Raw genomic sequence first — 20,535 nt, 5'->3', positions numbered from 1 at the left:
TATAATTGGACCCAATGGGGGTTTGTTTCTTTGATCAGATCACAGCAACTGTGACTTCACACTGGAAAATGTCACCACTGTGCAGGTTTATCACCTGTAGAGCTGCTCTTTCCTCTGATGCTGTGCTCATTTCTCATTAGCATTATTCAAAGTTTAGTTGTTAATTAGGTTGACACTTCAATTACAATCATCATCTACAAGACTAGTCAGGACTACTTGCATAAGGAAATAAAAATATTCCTTTTTGCATATATGTGTAAAGGATAAATGACATTATTTTATTATCTGGTAGTTTCATACAGTAAGAACATGCTCTGTTAAGGGAGGAATCCAATTGGAATTTGTCTCAGTTTTTATTAAGAAAACAGAATTGTTACATAGTTTTACGTTTCTGTTTTAAGCATTGATGGGGGTTGTGTATGAGGATCAATATTTTTAAATATAAAGACTATAGTTTTCCATTGTATGTGAAAGAAATTATTGAAGTGAATTTGATGCATAGGAGAATGTTACATATCTCCTCTCAAAAAAATGAGTTTACATCAGGAGTAGAACTCACTTAAACATTAATCTGATAATATTGTTCTCTAAAGTTCATAGCACTTGAAATTAAAGGATGGAATATGTCTGAAAAATGATAACACATTTAGGTGACTTTTAAAATCATACAAATTCCTAGATGAATCTTTCTTAATTTAAAAACATTAGTACTTTTTTGATTACTGGTTTATGATATAGTGACATTGAACTTAAGGCCAGCATGTGGTAGTCTGAAAACTAGAAAGAAAGTGTATATCATATATTTTCCTCTTATTAGCTACATAGTGAGGGCAGGTTAATTCATGTCTTTGCATCTCTTATCTCTTCATTCATAATTGGGATATGAATTCTTTTCTTAGAAGACTATTGTGAATATTAAATGAGACAATGTGTAACATTTGCAGAACATAATTCTCCACTCATGGTAAGGTCTCAATAAGTTTATCTCTTCTTCCCTCTTTTTTTTCTAATAATGACAAAACATATCAACAAATGACTGGAAAATTACATATGCAAATAAAGCTTTCAAAAGTAAAATAAAATTCTAAGTGATCCTGAAGAACCCACAACAAATAACCTTACATAGCAGAAATGAGCTATATTCAATGAGCTTCACCTCAAAACAAGTGGACACATGTTGTAATTGCTAAAAATCTGCAGAAAAGTGGCTCACAAGCAGTTTACTGTAAAATAATTAAAGCTTATTTATGTCAAGAGGCCTTGGGAAAAAAAAGAGAGCATAAACCAATTTGCATTAGCACGTTACTATTCACTCCTGCTTTGGTTTCAATTAACAGACCAGCAGGTGCTCGCTGCAGTTAAAAAGATAAGCTATCAGAAAGAAGGATGAATTTTTGGCTGACCTGCAGACACTGTGGTTTGCCTGCTGATTGGGTTCGTACCTCGCTGTACCAATTTCTGAGGTGTTAATTTAACTGTTCTTCTCTGTCATGCAGGTCTCAGCCTTGAAAAATAAACTGAAGAAACAGTCTACAGCTACTGGTGATGGACTAGCTAGGGCCTTTCTTAGGGCACAGGCTGCTTTGTTTGGATCCTACAGAGATGCTCTGAGATACAAACCTGTAAGCATTTTATTTCATCACTATTGTATAGTTCTTTGGAATGAGGCAAAAGAAAGAAACATCATTTTAATATCACACCTTAAAAAAGTATCATGATTATCTTATAAAATCCAACATAATATACTATAAAACATTTCCAATTCCTTGGCTTTCTGTGTTAAGTTTTTTGGCAAACTTTAGTTAATACTTCCCACACTTTTGCATATCACCTTATTAAAATTCTAAAAATGGAACACTTACCTCTTAACTAATTAATTGTGTTCAAACATAAAGCACTTATCTGATCTTGTTAAAATTATTAAGAAATTCATCAATCAAATTTATTTAATGAATTTAAATATGACAAGTACAATGTGAAAGTTTAAGAAGTTAAAACTGAAAATTTTTGCAATATTTGGAAACTTAATTGTTTGCCTAATGTGTAACACTTTTCTAAAGTGGGCTTATCTATTTAGTGTATTTTGGCTCATTTTGCTGTTAATTTTACATTCTAAAAATGGTTATTGTGTAGAATTATAGCCAAGTTTTTAGGTGGTCTAATCTGCATTATTGATTAAGGTATGTTAAGTTGATTTATAAAAATGATTATACTACTGTTCCATGACCAGATAAATATATTTCAAAGGATAAAAACATAGAATTAGTAAAAGTAATACAAAGACCTGCTGTTTATTAGGAAGTTTACTAAACTGTAGTACCCTTAGTCACTAGACTTTGATCTTATTTGTAGAATGAGAATTCTTATAGTTTCTCTATCTTTCAGGGTTGGTTTGTAAATCCCTATTGTAAAGTAGGAAGTACAAAACATATGTGAATGTGTTCAAGGGCTATTGAGTTATTGGAAGACTCTTAAATGCATGAGCATATTGGCTGCTGTCTCTAAGTAAATGTGTATGTCCATTTTACATGCTCTATTAGCTTTATGTTAGCTGTAACAAAATACCTGTGGTAATCAACTTATAAAAGGGAAGGCTTTATTTTTAACTCACAGTTTTGGATGTTTCAGTCCATGGTCCATTGGCCTCATTGTTTTTGAGCTTTGGGAAGTCAGCTCGCTTTTGCAGGGAGCACGTGCAAAGCTCCTTATCCTTACTTCATGGCTGGGACACAAAAATTAAGGAGAAAGGGTCCAGGATCTCAATATCCTCTTCAGGGGTACATACTCAACAAATGGAAGACCTCTCCTTAGAGGTCTTAAAAGATTTCACCATCTCCCAATAGCTCCACTGGCTGAAAGACCAGGCCTTAACATGTGGGGCTTTCAGGGACACTTATCTAAACCATAGCACATGCTAATGCTTTAAATGTATGCATTTATAGAACTCATAGTACCATACATAACATACAGAGCTCATATGGGAGAGCCTTAAATATTGTTGTTAGGATCTCACTCTTTGCAAGACTAGAAAACAGTTATCTACTCTCTAATAAGGCATATACATATTCAATTTATTCAACTTTACTTAAAACAGAAAAATTAGTTTGAAAGACAAAATTAATGATTTATTGTGATTATAGGATTTTTTTGTAATAGGAATTGATTTTGAGTTTATAGTATAGAAAAGAAGGTTAAAAATATAATTTTGCATGAATTTTACCACATTTAAATACTTATTCATCTTTATAAACTAACTTTTTCTTTTTGTTTTCCTTCTAAAATTTGTGAAAAACTACAGATTTGAGGACAGAAGTAAACTGAAGTGAAAAGAGAAACATTTCTTAATAGATTTAAATTGTCAATATGTTGGGTACAGTGTGGAATGATTAAAATAGCATGTTTTTAACATTTTTGAGCTTCATTGAGCAGACAGGAATATAAGATTTCCATGATTTTCAGTTTTTTCAAAACAATCTTGAAAGCCATAATTTCAGTACCTGTAAGAAATATATAATTTTATCATAGAATATCTTTGTTTTTATTGATCCCATTTGTTAATTTTTTCTAATTTTTTTCCTTTTAATTTTTGATATTTTCTCTTTTTATTGCTAGTTCTTTTAGGGAGCTGGGGAATAGTATTTTCATTTTGTATGCATTTTTATTGACTTTGAAAAGTTTTTAAAGTTATTGAAAACATTCAGGTTTTTTAAAAATTTGTTTTTCAAAAGTAACAGTATTCAAGGGAAACTATTCATATCTTTATTATGTTTAAAATGTGTTTTAAGCCATTTTCTTTACAAATTGATTGTGTCATAATTTATTAAAATGATTGCTTTTTTTCTAGATTATTTTTGGTCATTTGTGTAATAGGTATATGTACTTTATATATTTTTGATAGATATAAATAAAAATGGATCAAGTGTTGAAATTATAATATTTCATGGTTTTGCCTATTCATGAATATATTTTAGTAGAATATTCTCACTAGTAGAGTATAACTTTAAAGGAAAAACCTACTAAATACCTTTAAGGTGGATATAAATTCTTTCATTAGGCCTTACTTTTTAAAGTTTTATGATTGTTCATGGGTATAAAAATGAATCATTATTTCCTTTACTGACAATACTTAAAATGTGTTTAGGCCCAGACTAACCAGGGTGTCAGGCTATCTCTTCACCTGATGCTGAGCAAGTAATCTGTCTTCCTTTTACTTTCTTTCCAAAACTTTGACCTCAGTTTATATAATTCTGCCTGAGGCACCAGTAATCTCAAGCTTCTCAGGCTCCCAAACCTTTATTTATAATTTTCTTTCTTTCTGGCAGTTCTTTTATCTCCTATGATTTTAATGTTCAGCCAAGTTACTTCCTGATTCTTGACTCCATACTTCATGCCTGATCCTTTCTTTCTGTGAACTATATATTCATTTTCCTTAATATACTACTTCTCCATTATTCACTGATTATTTTCTTGTTATTTTTACTCATACTTGTAATTTTTGATTGCTATTAAAGCAGTAACTGACTGCTGAGCACCCATTAGATGCCAGACATTGATAGGCCCTAGAGATAAACACTTCCATTTAATTTTTACAAGCCTTCAAGACATTACCTTTTTATTTTAAAGATAAACAATGATAATCATAGAGTTGAAAAAACCTCACTGTGTTTCCCTAGCTAGTGAACAGTAGGACCTGGATTAGATTGTTCTTTCCACGGTCCCTCTCTCCAGTGTAACATGTTCCTGTTCAATCTTGCCTGTTATCATAGACTCCTGAAGATACATTTCCTAAAGGTGTATGTCTTCTTAAATGAATGTGTTGGGGCTCAGAAAAATGATACCCCAAGCTGTGCTTTGACGTGCTGATCCAGAGGAAGTCTCAGAACTAAGGTTTCTCTGACCTTCTTGCCTTCTTTACCCTACACCTGCTGTGTCCCTCAATGTCTTTGGTCCTTTCTTCCCAGAAGCACAGGGCGACTTTCTCTGAGGTTGCCTTCCCAGAAGGAAGGCAGTTGTTATGAAATCTTATCATATAACCAGAAACGTTAACTGTCAGAGACAATAACATTACCATGCCCATAGGGTAAGTTAAAGTATGGTAACTTTAACTTACCCTATGGGCATGGGTAAGTCTGTATATGTATCTAATGTATAATGATGGAAATCAGAGTAATTAGCATTCCCATCTCCTCAAACATTTATTATTCCTATTTGTTGAGAAACTTCAAACTTTTCTAGCTGTTTTTAAGTATATCATAGATTGTTTGAGACTGTAGTTTCCCTTCTAGACTATAGAACACCAGAAGTAATTTCTCCTAATTAAACCCAAAACTTTATTTCTTCTTAATCAGTTTTTGTTTTCTTTTAGGACTTTGAATATATCATCCCAATATCTTCTGGCCTGTAAGGTTTCTGGTGGGAAATCTGATTTTGTCTAATGAGACTGCTGTAGTCGTGACTTGTCACTTTTCTCTTGTTGTTTTTAGAATTCTATCTTTATCTTTGATTTTTCACTTTGACTGTAATATGCCCTGGAGGTCTTTCTTGATTGAGTATACTTGGGATCATTTGAAATTCCTGAATCTGGATATCCATATGTCTTTCAGGACTTATTTTCAACTATTTTATTAACTTGGATTTTCCTGTATTTAATGTCTTTTCTTATCTTATCTCCTTTCAGAACTCTCATAAGATGAATATTTCTTTGTTCAACAATGTCCTTTATGCTTTTAAGACTTTTTTCATTCTTTTTATTTATTTTTTTCTTTTTGTCTGAATGGGTTATTTCAAAATATCTGTCCTAAAGTTTATAAGTCTTTGTTCTGCTTGGTTCTATTTTTTGTTGAAGTTCTCAATTGTATTTATTTCATTGATTAAAGTTTTGGGCTACAGAAATACTGTTTGCCTCCTTTTTATTATTTATCTTGGTCAGATATCTCATTTATATCATGAATTATTGTCTTCACTTTGTTCATTTGTTTATCTGTATTCTCTTGCATATCACTGAGTTTTTACTTAGAATTGTTCTTTTGAATTCCTTTCCAGGTATTTCATAGATGTCCTTCTTTCTCATGGGTATCTTTTATGGAGAATTATTGTGTTGCTTTGGCAGTATCATTCTTTCTTGCTTTTTGTGATTTTACTTATATGTCTGCATATCCAGTGTAACAGGAATCTTTTCAAGTTGTAAGGAGTAGCTTTCATAGGAAAGGAATTTTTTGTTCAGGTGTGTAGTGTACGATGTTGGGTAGGTAGATGCTTTGGCTTTGGTTCTAAGTGAGCACAGTATAGCCTTCATGTGATTTCTCTAACTATAATCAAGTTAGCCATGTCTACATATGCCTCTGTAGTCTAGACAGCAGCATTTTGGTGTGTGTGTGTGTGTGTGTGTGTGTAAAGGTAGGTAGTAGTACAGTTTTACAGTGGATGACTTGTTGCTTCTATGTTATTTCTTTAGCTGTAAGCAGTATTATCCATGTCTACAAGTACCCAGTAGTCTAGACTGCTGCTGTTTTTGGAGAGAGTGGTACAATTTTGCAGTGGATGTGGATTACCAAATATGTATGTCCTCAGGTCCTACAGAGTTGAGCGTTAACAGTGGTGTAGCTTGCAGCAGCTGCGACCACAATCCTAGAGCCATGCATGGGATGCAGAGGGGACTGTCTGTAGGTCCCAGGAGTCAAATATAAGTGATCCTATGGTTTGTGGTGGCAATAGCAACAAACATTCCCAGTATCACAGGACATGGACAGGACTATCTCTAGGGTTTGCTAAGTGAGCATGGGTAATACTGGAGTTTTTCGCAGCAGCAGTCCAGTCCCAGTCCCAGAGTATTGGGATACAGAGGGGCCTGCTCTTTGCTCTGTGAGGTATGTGTTGGTTCTGAGGACTTTTAGTAATATCAGCCAATATATTGGGATGCTCATGGACCCCTGAGGCATAGAGTCTAGCAGTGATTCTGTTCTAAAGATGGTGCTGTGCTGCAGTGTCTTGATTTCTGGGGTTGAACATTGAATTAGGGGTTGGGAGGGGCTCATTGTGAGTTCCTTCTCTGGGTCCAAGCAGTTACATGGACCCTAGGCAGCTCCTTCAACTGGATTAAGCCTGTGAGGCTGTGGAACTCTCCTCTACTTAGAACTGCTGACATGCTGTGATGATGGTGGTCACTTTTCCCCATAACTTTTTCCTGACATTGTGAAGTTCCTTCTGGCTGAGGAGCAAGGGTCACAGTTGCAGTATGCTTTGATCCTCTCTCTGTGCTGCCATTCTGTGTCTCCATGCTATTTCGGGTTCCTGTTACTCCTGTGCTGAGTTTCAGAGTTCTGCCTTAGTCACATTCCTTGTGATGCAGCCCTTTGTTTGTTGCCCTGGTTTATCCCTGTGCTGGAGGTAAATGCCAGGCCATCTCTTCAGCTGTCTATAACTTTCTCCAGAGGGTTTTTACCTATTCTTCTCAGGAATGCTATGAGAGATTACCTGGGAAACTTTATCTAAATAATGAGACAACCAGCCTTTGTTCACAGTGAAGTTCAACCCCTCACCTCCCCCGCAAAGTAGAAAAAAATTTTGTCTCAGTCTATTTTCTGTTTTCTAGGCTCAATATTTCTAGAAATTATTTATCATCCCTCTAAAATGGCTTACAAATCCCCTTCATTTCCTTCTCCCCATGAGAAGAGGGTATTTAATCTTCAACTATCTGACATGCCCCCCACTTTTTTTGGTACTAGGCATTGAACCCAGGAGTGTTTTCCCTCTGAGCTGCACTCCCAGCCCTTTGGGTGTTGTTTTTTTTTCTTGTTTGTTTGTTTTTGAGACAGGGTCTCCCTGAGTTGATTATGGCTTCACTGAGTTGCCCAGGCTGGCTTTGAGGGCAATCCTGCTGCCTCTGCCTCCCAAGTTCCTAGGATTACAGACTGCCCCATGCTGGATTATCATCAGACCCTTTTTTTGCAAAAAATTTGTGTCAGTCCCCTGCATATATCCACATTAAATAACTTTGCATGCCTTTTCTGCCTTTAATCTGTCTATTGTCATTTAACTTGAAAGTTGTCATGCCAACTTTCAAAGTATTTGGGAAAATTAGCTTTACCCCTACAAAGATGTACAATTTACACTTACAAAAAGATTAAATTGAATGCAAAATCTTAGAATTTTCTCAAAGAGATCAGGTTGTATATCATTGTATTGTGTGTATATTAATTGGGGAAGCTACTTGCTATCCAACCTATGTTTTCCAAATAATAGTTGTTTTTGTTTTTTTTAATCTTAGATAACTGCCACTGCTCAAATAGCTTTATCCTCTTCTCTCCAATCTTTTACTTCTTCTTTTCTCATCTTTATCTTAGTATTCCTAGAAGCAGGACTGAGTATATTGTACTGAAAGGAAATTTTGATTTTTCTCTTTTTTTCCTTTCAATAGCAAATCATATAAAGTAGAAAGCAGTGATGGAAAACATCACAGTATAAGAATATACTTCTTATTCTGTTTATTCAGATTTATTATAAATACAATTTATACATTTAGAAAATATATATTGAACATTTCTTCTACAGTAATATAAAGAAAATTATAAAAGAGAATTATGGAAATGAATCTATAGGAAACAGAAGAAATGTGTAAGACACCTATTGAATATATGCATCATTTTTCTAGGTAAAATAATAGCTTTTACCATTTCCTCAAAAAACAAACAAAAAAAAAACCAAACAGGTTAAGATTCACTCATGTAGAATTGGCAAAACCAGTCATAAATTACTTTTCTGAATCAACCTGGAGAGTCTTATCTCTATTACATAGTTAACATACAGTGTTTAAATATATTTTTTTTAATCATGGGAATGAAGTGCTCAGAATTGTGTATTATAAGGCCTGAAGGTAGGGAGGCAAGTGAGGCTGTTTCTTCACAGAGAAGAAAGGACTCAGTGAGGGAGCATCAAGGTTGGCCAGAAGGCTCAGAACTGAGTGACTTTGAAGAAGGCAGTAGTACTGAAGAACCAGTCAGATGTAATTGGGAAGGAAAGCCCTCCCAGATGATTTGTGTATTCCCATGTAAATACCAAATGCATGTGCTAACTTATTGTATGAATTAGGTACTTGGCAGAGTAAACCACCTTGCATCATGAGCCAGGAATTGAAAGTGGGACACAGGAAGGGACCAAGGTCCCACAGTCCCCTTTGAGGTCATGCTTCTAATGACCTATTAATCCCTCCAAGATCTAACCTCCTCAAGGCTGCACCATTTTCCAATAGCACAACCCTGGGGAGCAAGCTTTTAAAATATGGACCTTTGGAAGACACTAAAGATCCAGAAAATAGCAGCTAGCTATTATTAAAAATTAAATTTTAGAAGTAATATATGATAAAAATTCCTTTAATCAAGGAAAAGTACTCATCTCTAATCTCCAAAAGGAAAACATTGTCATAAACATGACAGTATTTATAGTTGCTATTTTAGATAACAATAAAGGGTCTTTAATTGTACCTTTGTATGTCACTGTGTCAAAAGCTGTTAAAAATAAAAGTCACAATTTTTACTAACAACTAATGCTGAAGAAATGTTTGCTTAGTAAATTAAGGGGCAAATACCTGATTATCCTAAGAACATAGTTTATTCCTTTGAATATGTAAGGTTCTGTCATTTGTTAAAAGTTAATCAAGCTTTTCTGAGTTGCCTTAAGCATTGCTAATGTATCAAAAGTAAATTACTTTTAAAATGAAGATTGCTTAGGAACCTGGGCCTTACTTTGATTAGTTGGAAGAGTTGCCATTCAAATATTTTTTGGATTATATTCCTTTAAAACATTATCACTTAGTAAAGTTGTTGAATTTAGTGATTCAGAATAAGCCATTTATACACAGGGCTGGCATCTATAATTTAAGATGCTACTTATTAAATCTTTACTTTAAGATTTCCATTTATGAAATTTGTAATAGTGAACTCTTCTGGTTTTTATAATCATGGTTGAAAAGTACCATTTACTCATCCCTCACAGTTTTGTGGTTCCTAAAACATGTTTAGGTATTCATTCATCTCATTAACCATGTTTGAGTATTGATGGAACTTTTGACTTTAGAGATGGTTTCTGCTAAAGAAATGTTTGGATTGTATCTAGCATTTTCTTTCTGCTCTCTTTTAATAAATGTGGAGGAAATTTCTATTAATTGCTTCAGCAAAAATGTAAAATTTTTCTCCAACTACTATGGGACAGGTAAAACTTTGCTTTTGATAATAAAGTTTCCATTTTTATATCACTTGTAAAATATTTCATAAGAGTGGTGATTATCTTGTTATTTTCTTAAATTGTGCTAAAGAAAAATTTGTTTTTGCGATATGTAGCAAATTAATGCATAATGTATTAATATTATCTAACTTTTCAAATTTAACCAAAATGCTAAATCTAATTTAGAAAAATCAGTGTCTCTTTCCATTTTAAGTTGCTGAATCATAGCCAAATGAAACATTGGTAGGTAGGTGTATTTTTTCAAGACACATCCTGTCAGTGGCCTTGGCATAAACTGGTATAATATATACAAAAAGAAGATTTTACTATTTTTTTATTGGTTGTTCAAAACATTACAAAACTCTTGACATATCATATTTCATACATTAGATTCAAGTGGGTTATGAACTCCCATTTTTACCCCAAATACAGATTGCAGAATCACATCGGTTACACATCCACATTTTTACATAATGCCATATTAGTAACTGTTGTATTCTACTACCTTTCCTATCCTCTACTATTAATGATTAAAATGTTACAGTTTGAATACAAGGCTTCTTTTTTTGTTGATTTGTGTGCTGATATATCAGCACTGGGGGAAATTTATTTTTTCATGGTAAATAAATTCTGAAAGTAAACTTGCTATTCCTTACATAAAAATAACATTGGGATTCTTGAAAGGAAAATGCTATATAATCTGAAAATCATTTATTATCATTTCCTCTGAGAACCTGCACATATTTGAATATTCCCAGGAGAGACCTAGCAGAATCTTTCAGAGATTATAAAATTTAAATAAACTATCAGTATGCAGATATTTTTGCTTAGTTTGTTTATTCTCCTTATATAATGGTGACATTACATATTAGGTCCCAGTGCATTAAGGAACTTCATGAGTAAAATACTGATATTTTAGATTACATTTCACATTTTTGTACAGTATGATTTTTTTTCCTGATACCTTCACTGCAAACTCCTACTAAGTCCTGCACATCTATGGCAAAAGATATCATCTTGTGAAACTTTCTTCTCCAGAATTTAGTTCCAGAATTTCGTTTCAGATTTCCAGAGTTTATAGGTAAGACTTAAGGATAACTTTTCAAAACAGAGAAGAATCACCAAAGAGATGCTGTAAAAAGGCAGTGATTGTTCAGAAGAAGGAAAAGTTACTTTTTTCTATTAAAGAAAATTCAACACTTAGTGAGATAAATCATTTGTTCCATATGGAGCAGATTTATGCCTCCAGGGGGCAGTTCTAAATAATTTTTTCTGCAACAAGCAGTTGATAGGTCAAGTTTAGATAAGATCAGGAAAGGAGGGCATGTACTTCATAGCACATGGCTCTAATGATACCTTTTTCCTTCCTATTCATTAGTCACTATGCAAATGACTCAGTCACATTATACTGAATAATCTTGAATCTGCTCTGATTATGTTTTAAAAAGTGAATCAAGTATGAACATTGATGTTTTTACTATTATCAGTAACAAACTACCTAGAAAGCTTCTTACTATAGTATCTAATATATTATTGTTTCTTCTTTAAATATAATGGCAAGTAATGTTGGTACTTCCTTTCTAGAAAGTCTGTTCTCCTCTCTGTAATATGAATTTCATTGTTGTTCTAGTTCATGTTATGTTTTCCTGATATACTTTTATTTATGCTCCTTCATTTGACATTTCCATCAAAATGATTCTAGTTTGGGTTCCTTTCTATTGTCTCATCACTTTCCTGAAGAGAAAAATTCAGTTATTTTTGTTATTATGTTGAAATTGTCACATGAAGAGTTTTCCTTTTGTTTTATGTTTCTATCTCATTACTCTTTGTTGCCACAGAATCATATGTTTATTTACTGTTTCTGTGAATGAACAATATAGCATTAAACGACAGATTAGATAGCATATAGATATTTCTTAATTGCATGAACCCTTTTCTACAGTGGGTGGTAAGCCTAACTTTAATACGCAATTCTCTAGAGATAATTCTTAAGTATATCAAATTACAGACATTTCCATGTTCTTCTTGAGCACTTTGCCTTCACCATGCTATAGCAGATACTGTTGGTTCACTGCCTAGACCTCCTGTACTGGCTGGTGATCCTTTCAGTGAAAAATTGCTTTGGCTAAATAGGAGGCACCTTTCCAGGGAGAGAATGTGCTCTCCCCTATTACTCCCCTCCACAAGGGGAGAGCAAGCCAATGATACATGCAGTATAAGTTGGGATCAATTCTGTGTTATAATTAGTGCTTTCCCCTGTGTAGTTAGGTAGAAGCTGATCTATGAATCTGATCCCATTCTTGCTTGGCTTTTTTTCTCCTTTCCTATAGTATCTTTTCTCAGAGTAATCCTCCAACAAGTTAATTTGAACAACAATCCCTATCTGGGCCTCAGCTGAGAATACGATTTAAGATGCACATCCAAATTTATTTCATCAACTTCTCCTTAAATACATTTTCTTTCTGTATTTGCAGTGTTTGATAAATGATACTATTTTATTACCCTCAATTAGAAATCTCACCTATTCCTGTGTAGAGTTATTTCCCAGTTTTTTTTTTGTTGTTGTTTCTGAACATCCTTTTATTCTTTCAAGTTATCAAGGACAACGTGAGAATTGCTAACACGATTCATTGTAATGAATGAGTCATTGTCCTTCGTCTCTGTTTTTATTTTGATCATAAAGTTCAGTCACTTATGTTTATTTGTGTTGAGTGGGCAGGGGTGGCATTTAGGTTGATGAGGGGAATAGCAGGTGGTAGGGATCAGCCACTGAATGATGACAGATATTTTGCAGTCAAATAAGAATAAGTAGAACAAGTGGAGTCTGTAGGACTTGAAATTTAAGTCCTTCTTCATTTGAAGAGGGAGCATCTGGTACAGCTATCACAAGATGGTTCTAGAGATATGATTACTTAGCACTTAGGATAAGTAAAATCAGATGCCAAGTGGAATTTATCCTAAAATATATCCAATCAGAATTATATTTGCAATTATGAAGATAAGGTGATTATAAGCATTTCATTGATTTCAAAACAAATTAATTTTATAACAACAAATGGAAACAGCAAAAATCATGTAATAATTGTCATATACATATTATATTATATAAGTATACATATTATTATATATTATTATATAAGTACACATATTATATATTAAATATTGTTAAGATATTTTATAATCAGGATGAAAATAAAATTGTAGGATGTTTTCAAGTACACATACTATTTATATTCTCATACTTAACAGTGTTAATCTTAGTTTTAGGAAATTTACTCCTACTTTGAGGCAGTGATATTGATCAGTTTTCAGAGTCCAAAAGATTCTTGAATAGTAAGGTATTTTAGAGGATTTTTAGTACTGGAACATTTCGGCTAGCCTGAAATCCAGCTATTATGTATCAAGGTCTATTTGTTGATTCCCTGTCATATACTCTATGATTCTCCATGTACCTCCTAAAAGAGACTGGTTCTTTAACTGTCTTTATATTGAAGCCCTGAAAATCTTCATTTCTGTCTAGGGTGAGCCTGTCACTTTCTGTGAGGAAAGTTTTGTAAAGCATCGCTCAAGTGTGATGAAACAGTTCTTGGAAACTGCTGTTAACCTTCAACTTTTTAAGCAGGTAAGAGTGGATCTACACATTTTTAGTCTGTAACAGAACGTTGTCATTTTTGCACATTTTCATCATCCTGAAACTGTGTCCTAATCCTGAGTAAAGTCTTTTCTAGCATTTTATGATTTTTTTAAACTCAGTAGCTAGCTATGACCTAGCAGTCCAGAAATATTATGTAATAACTTTGCTATTAAAAGGAACTAATGAAAAAATTGCTAAGCTCCAGGTTTCACTGAGGAAGGGCATATATCCACAAAAGAAGACACAACATGAGTAGTTTTTAAGCAGGGAATGTGAGGAGGAGTTATTTTGGAATGGTAGATTTATATGGTAAAAAATAACTAGGATAGTCTCAGTGTTATCTAGTTTATAAAATAATTTAAAAAATGAATATTTAACTAACCTTTTAAACTTTGTAAAAGACTTTTCATAATTATGAATTTAAAATTTAGGGGAAAATTATGGTTATACCATATGTCCTGATTTTCAGTTCAGAAAATATAATTTCCATTTCAAAAAAGTTGTAGCTTGACATCGGAATTCAGAAATTTTGGTATACTAGTTTTTTCATCTCATTATACAGTCATAGCAAGTCTCTTAAGCTTTGTTGTCTTAGTTTTGGTTTACATAATTTAAGTCCTTAAAATTTGCATTTCTTCTTTGAAATGACAATTTTAAGAGTAACGTTGATGTTGTGAATTTAGTGTTAATGAAGAACAGTGGTATGTCAAATAGTACTTAAGCAGGATAAAAATATGTAATGCCTTGGAGGAGCTGATGACCCTAATAGTAATTTTTTTTTAGACTCTTGGGGGGAAATTCCCTATAGCTTAAAATATTCTCCAAATAAGTCAGTAAAGAAATCAGCATGGCAACAAATTAATATATTATCTATATTCTATGGAAATTTTAAAAATAATCTGAGATTTGAAAGTATTTAGAATAATATAACTGTCTTTCAATATATAAAGGAAAGGCTTTCTATATATAAACTTTTAGGATCATGTATTTCAGGACCAGAGATGTCTTGTTATTTTCCAAAGATATAGTTGTATACTTTGGAGTTACCTATACCTAGATGTATCCAAGCATATAGTGAATTACTTCCTAGGGTTATAAGGAGGATCAAATAATAGTGCTTTATAAGTGCTGAAGAATATAGTACAGTGATTCCCAAGTTAGTCATCCAGTATGGGCTTGTTGAATTAAATATTAATGTGCCCATTTTTGTATCAAGAAGATATACAGCTTTCTTAACTTTCTATTATCAAGAATGAGTAGTGAAGATCAAATTGTTAAATGGGTCAAGGATTGAATGGGTGGGTAGACTATATAACTTGCTACTTTTGAGTAGAGATTCTGTAACTGGATTATTACCACTTAATAAGTTAATAAAGCATGGTAAATTTTATTACATAGTAATTTTTAAAAAGCATTTATAAGAATCATGTAGAGTTGGGTTAGATACTTTTCACTTAACAGATGATTGTGCATAAGTGCATGTTTATTTTCCTTTAAAATACAAATATTGCCACCTACCTAACAGGGTTGTGATAACATTTATGTGTGCTTATATATACACTCAGCATAGTGGATGACACCTTGCAGATGCTCAGTAAGATTTATTGTCCTTCTCATTCTTAGAGGAAATACAATAACATAATCCAAGTCTATGTGGGATTATTTTTAAATTAGTAAAATGAAAAGGCTAAATCTAAAAAATGAAAATCGTCAATGAAAGTAAAATCCATTTTGTGGACAACTTGGATAGTTTTGCATAGACAAATGTACCATTTTTAGAAGTTGATACCATTTTATGAATCTTAAGAAAGTGATTCTTAAAGATAGCCCTGAAAGTATTTAAAAGAGTCTTGTTGACAGAGTTTTATAAACTTTTCTAAAAGAAAAGTCAGTTGGTAAAAAATGTATCAACACAGATGGATCTTCAAAGATTATACTTAGAAATTGCTGAAGGAATATAAAAATTTACTAGGTACAAGTGATTGCTATCTATAATAATGATTTTATGATCCATGGAAGATCTAGAATCGGTGTCTCTTTTAGCATGTTAATGCTTCCAGTTTGATAGAACTTGAACCCAGGAGAGCAACATACAGTTTTAAAGAAAGAATTAGAGTGAATTTTTATTTCTGGTAATATGTCAGAGTAGGTTGAGAAATAACTTGTTTACTCAAGCAATTTAAAATGTAGGAGTTGAAAAATATTTTGTCAAAAGGAGGCACAGGAGACAGAGCTCATGGGTCACTTTTTCTGGGTAAGAAGTATAATAGAAGAACTTACTTCCAAAAATCTGGGAGGACTTCATGTAAAAGTAAACAGGAAATAAAGGTACCTTTTCCTTTCACTTATTTCCTGGGTATCTGAAAGGAGACTAAAATTTCAAAAGAATTTTCACTATTAAAAATCATTAAACATACAGGGAATCAAATCATGAGTAATATTTAAAGTAACAGAAACTGACCACGACTTCAAATACTGGAATTATCAGAAATAGAATATGACATAGCCATGTTTAAGATGTTGAGAGAAAAAAATCAAGCTTTAATAAAGTTGTTCAGAAACAACTTTAAAGGATATAAAACCAATTTTAAGAATACAGCAAATAATTAGTGAAGCATATAATAATTGAAATTAAAGGAAATTGTTGGGTTTAATTGCAGATTTGTCTTAAATGAAGAGAGATTTAAGGAGTTGAAGATATATCTGAAATAGAAATTATCCAGAATATGGTACAGAGACAAAGAAATAGAAAATATAGTGAGATAATAGACATGGAGAGTCTAGAGTAATTCATATAACCAGTTCTAATAGGTAAAGACTAAAAACAGACGGGAGAAAATAAATGAAATGACTTCACTAGAACCAGTGAAACACTCTATTTTATGGATTTAAAAAGTCCAACATATCCACACCAAGCAAAGAAAAAGAAATCTAATATATTCAATTACAAAATATTAAAGAGGGATTTTTTTTAAATGATAGGAGAAAAAAAGATTACCTTCAAAGGAGAACTGTACTGACTAAACTAACTTCAGATCAACAACAATGAATATAGATGATCCTGGCCTGATATCTATAACATGTTTAGAAAAAAAATATGTAGAGTCGTATACCAGTTTAAACACCTTTTAATTACACAAAGGATGTGAAGGCATTTCTCAACAAAACCTAGGTTTGCCCCTTGAGCTGGTTTTATTGATATGTCTACTTGAGTAGGCCACTGTCCCCACTTTACTCATACATTAACTTAGGTTTTGTGATGAAGAAATATTATAGATATAACTAAAACCCCTAATCATTTGACTATAAATAATAAAGATTATTGTTATAACCTGACTGGTGGATCAGTCTGAATCACTAGGAAGTCATTAAAAAGAGGACTAAGGAGTCCATGAGAAAAGAAGAGAGAAAGCTATTCCTTAAGAATGAACTCATATAAAATTGGAAGAGGTGTGTGTCCTAAAAGATGCATCAATATCAATAAGAAATACAAGAAACATAAAAAAACAAGGCAACATGATTCCTTTAAAAGTTCACAACTCAGTAGTATCTGATTCCAAAGCAGGATGAAATTCCAGACAAAGAATTTAAGTAATTATACTAAAAATGATCATTTAATTCAAAGAGAAAACTAATAAAAAGCTGGATGGTTTAAGGGAAACAATGCAGGATAGAAAAGAGCAGTTTAGTAAAGGAGAGTGCTTCTAAAAAAGAACCAAAAAGAAATTTTATAGATGAAAAACTCAATAAATCAAATGAAAAGTCTCACCAAGAGTAGATCAAAAAGAAGAAAGAAATCAAGCCTTCAAGACTTGGGTGAAGAGTTATCATATTTAGAAAGTAAAAAATAAAAAGAAAAGTAAGAATAAACAAAAGCTACAAGGCCTATTTATGATTAAAAGCCAGGTGTGAAATCATGATGTAGAAGAAGGAACAGAAGAACAGCCTTGATATTTAGTGAAATAATAGCAGATTCTCTAATCTTGGGAAAGATATGATCATCCAGGTATAGGAGTTATTTAGAACTTCAAATACACATGACCGGAAAAGAACTTCTCCACATTTATTGAACTTCCAAAATTATAGAACAAGGAAAACTACAGAAGAGAAATACTTACAAAGGCAAACATATCAGAATAATAGCAGATTTCTCTAAAGAAATTTGGAGGGCCTGAAATGATAGATATCAAGCTCTAAAAGAAATAACTGCAATTCTAGATTACTATATCCAGTGATATTATCCTTCACAACTGAAGAAGAAATAAAGTCTTTTCAAGATAAATTAGAGGAATTAATGGCCACTAAACCAGAATTACAGAAAATACTTAAAGGAATTCTACACACAAAAGAGGAAGCAAGATAAACACAATCATGAGAGCATGAGAAAGAATACATCTCCTTAAAAGAGTAGAAAAACTAATAAGAATTAGGAAAGAATAAAATATTATTACTTTATTAGATCATTAGACTTCTAAGATGAATAAAGGAGGTTGTTCCAAACAACCAGAAGAAAAACATAGAAAGAGATAGGCCCCAATACAAATGACAGGAATTTGTCCATACCATTCAATAATTATCCTGAATATAAAAGGTCTTAATTCTTCAATTAAAAGAGGCACACTGCCTAATTGAGTTTGAGTTTAAATAAAAATAAAAAAAACAAAAACAAAAACAGAACGGGACAATCTGCTGGACACAAGAAACTCACCTCAGTGGCAGACATACAGATACTAGAAGTGATAGAAAGTGAAGTTTCAAATAAGTGAAAACAAAGCAAGAAAGACTAGTTATACTCATATTTGGCAAAACAGACTTTAAGTCAAAATAAGAGACAAAGAAGGTTATTCCATGTTTACAAATCAAACTGTCCATCAAGAAGATATAATTTTGTAAATATAAATGCACCAAATATTAGAACACCCTCAGATTTATAAAACAAACATTACTGAACATAGAAAGAGATAGGCCGCAATACAATAATAGTGGGCAACTTTGATATCTGAGTCTCACCAATAGATCATCCAGATTAAAAAAAAATCAACAGAGAAATATCAGAGTTAAATTACAGTATAGATCAGATGGACTTAACAGACATCTATAGAATATTCTGTCCAACATCTGCAGAATTATATTCTTTTCATTAGCTAATAGAACTTTTTTCAATATAGACCATATTTTAGGACATAAAGAAAGTCTAAGAAAATGAAAAAGGAAATAATTTATTGCATTGCATCAGATCATAATAAAATGAAACTAGAAATCAACAGCAAGAGGAACCACAGGAACTATATTAACATATGGAGAGAAAACACTAAACATTAAAAAACTCAGGGGGAGGATTAAGATATTTGTAGAATCAAATGAAAATGGAAACATAACAGAACAATATGTGCAATACAGCAAAAGCAGTTCTAAGAGGTAATTTTATTGCTATGAGTGCCCACATTTTAAACAAATGAGAGATCTCTAATAAGTAATTTGATAATGCATCTCAAGGTCCTGAAAAACAAGAATAGAGCAAACCCAAAAGCAGTAGAAGGAAAGAAATAATAAAGATTGGAGCTGAGCTAAATAAAATAGAGACTAAAATAATGATACAAGGATCATGAAACAAAGAGTTAGTTCTTTGAAAAGATAAACAAGATTGATAAACCTTTAGCCAAACTACCCCAGAGGGTGGGTGCAGGGCCGGGGGATGGGAACAAAAAAATACAAATACAACTGAAAAGGGGTTATTATGACAGATACTACTGAACCAAAGATGATCATTAGGGACTGTTTTGAAAATTTATACTCCAATAAAATTAAAAATCTAAAAGAAATGGATAAATCTGTAGACGCATATGACCTACAGAAATTGAACTAAGATGATATCAAAAGCTGAATAGATCATTAATAAGCAGTGAGATTAAAGTCTCCCAACAAAGAAAAGCCCAGGACCAGACAGATACATTGCTGAATTTTATGAGACATCTAAAGAAGAACTAACACCAGTGTTCCTCAAATTATTCCATAATGTAGAAAGAGAAGGAATTCTTCCAGACACATTATGCATAGCCAGTGTTTCCTATCAAAACCTGATAGATACAACAAAGAAAACTATTGACCAATATCCTTGATAAAAATAGATGCACAACTCCTCAGTAAAAATACTTGCAAATCAAATTTGATAACACACTAAAAAGATCATACACCATTATCAAGTTGGTTTCATGCCAGGGCTGCAGGAGATGGTTTAACATGCAAATCAATAAATGGAATATAGCACATAAAAGAATAAAAAACAAAAATTACATGATAATCTCAATGGATGCATGAAAAGCCTTTGATAAAATTCATCATCTCTTTATGGAAACACACAAACAGACCCCCAACTCCAGACAATTACTGGGTCAGGACCTTTCCATTGTCCTGTTAGAATATCCTTCCAAAGTACCTTGGGCTTATGTACATTTTTTGGACACATATGCCTTTCTGCAGCACTAAGCCCTGATGAATCCAAATTTAAAAAGTTTAGAGTTAAAAAGGGTTATTTTAAGTTTATCTTTGGGGAATATATACCCCTTCCCAATTCCTTCTTTTTTGCTTTAATAAGTACATTTTAATAGTTTGATGAGCTCTTTCAACTATGCCTTGTCCCTGTGGATTGTATGGGATTCCTGTTATATGAGTAATGCCAAATG

General features: G+C 32.6%; 1 protein-coding gene across 2 annotated transcripts in view; it reads left to right on the top strand.

The window, feature by feature from the left end:
- Positions 1–20,535, top strand: part of Dennd1b (DENN domain containing 1B) — a 245,539-nt gene that overhangs the window by 152,740 nt on the left and 72,264 nt on the right. For both annotated transcript variants that reach the window (XM_048809591.1, XM_048809592.1), the window contains 2 exons: positions 1,497–1,622; positions 13,739–13,840. In XM_048809591.1, coding sequence (XP_048665548.1) covers positions 1,497–1,622; positions 13,739–13,840 — 228 coding nt within the window. The remainder of the gene's footprint in view (positions 1–1,496; positions 1,623–13,738; positions 13,841–20,535) is intronic.

The sequence above is a fragment of the Marmota marmota genome, unplaced genomic scaffold (genome assembly GCF_001458135.2).
Source record: "Marmota marmota marmota unplaced genomic scaffold, marMar, whole genome shotgun sequence".
NCBI lineage: Eukaryota > Metazoa > Chordata > Mammalia > Rodentia > Sciuridae > Marmota > Marmota marmota.
This window is presented reverse-complemented; position numbering and strand designations above follow the sequence as displayed.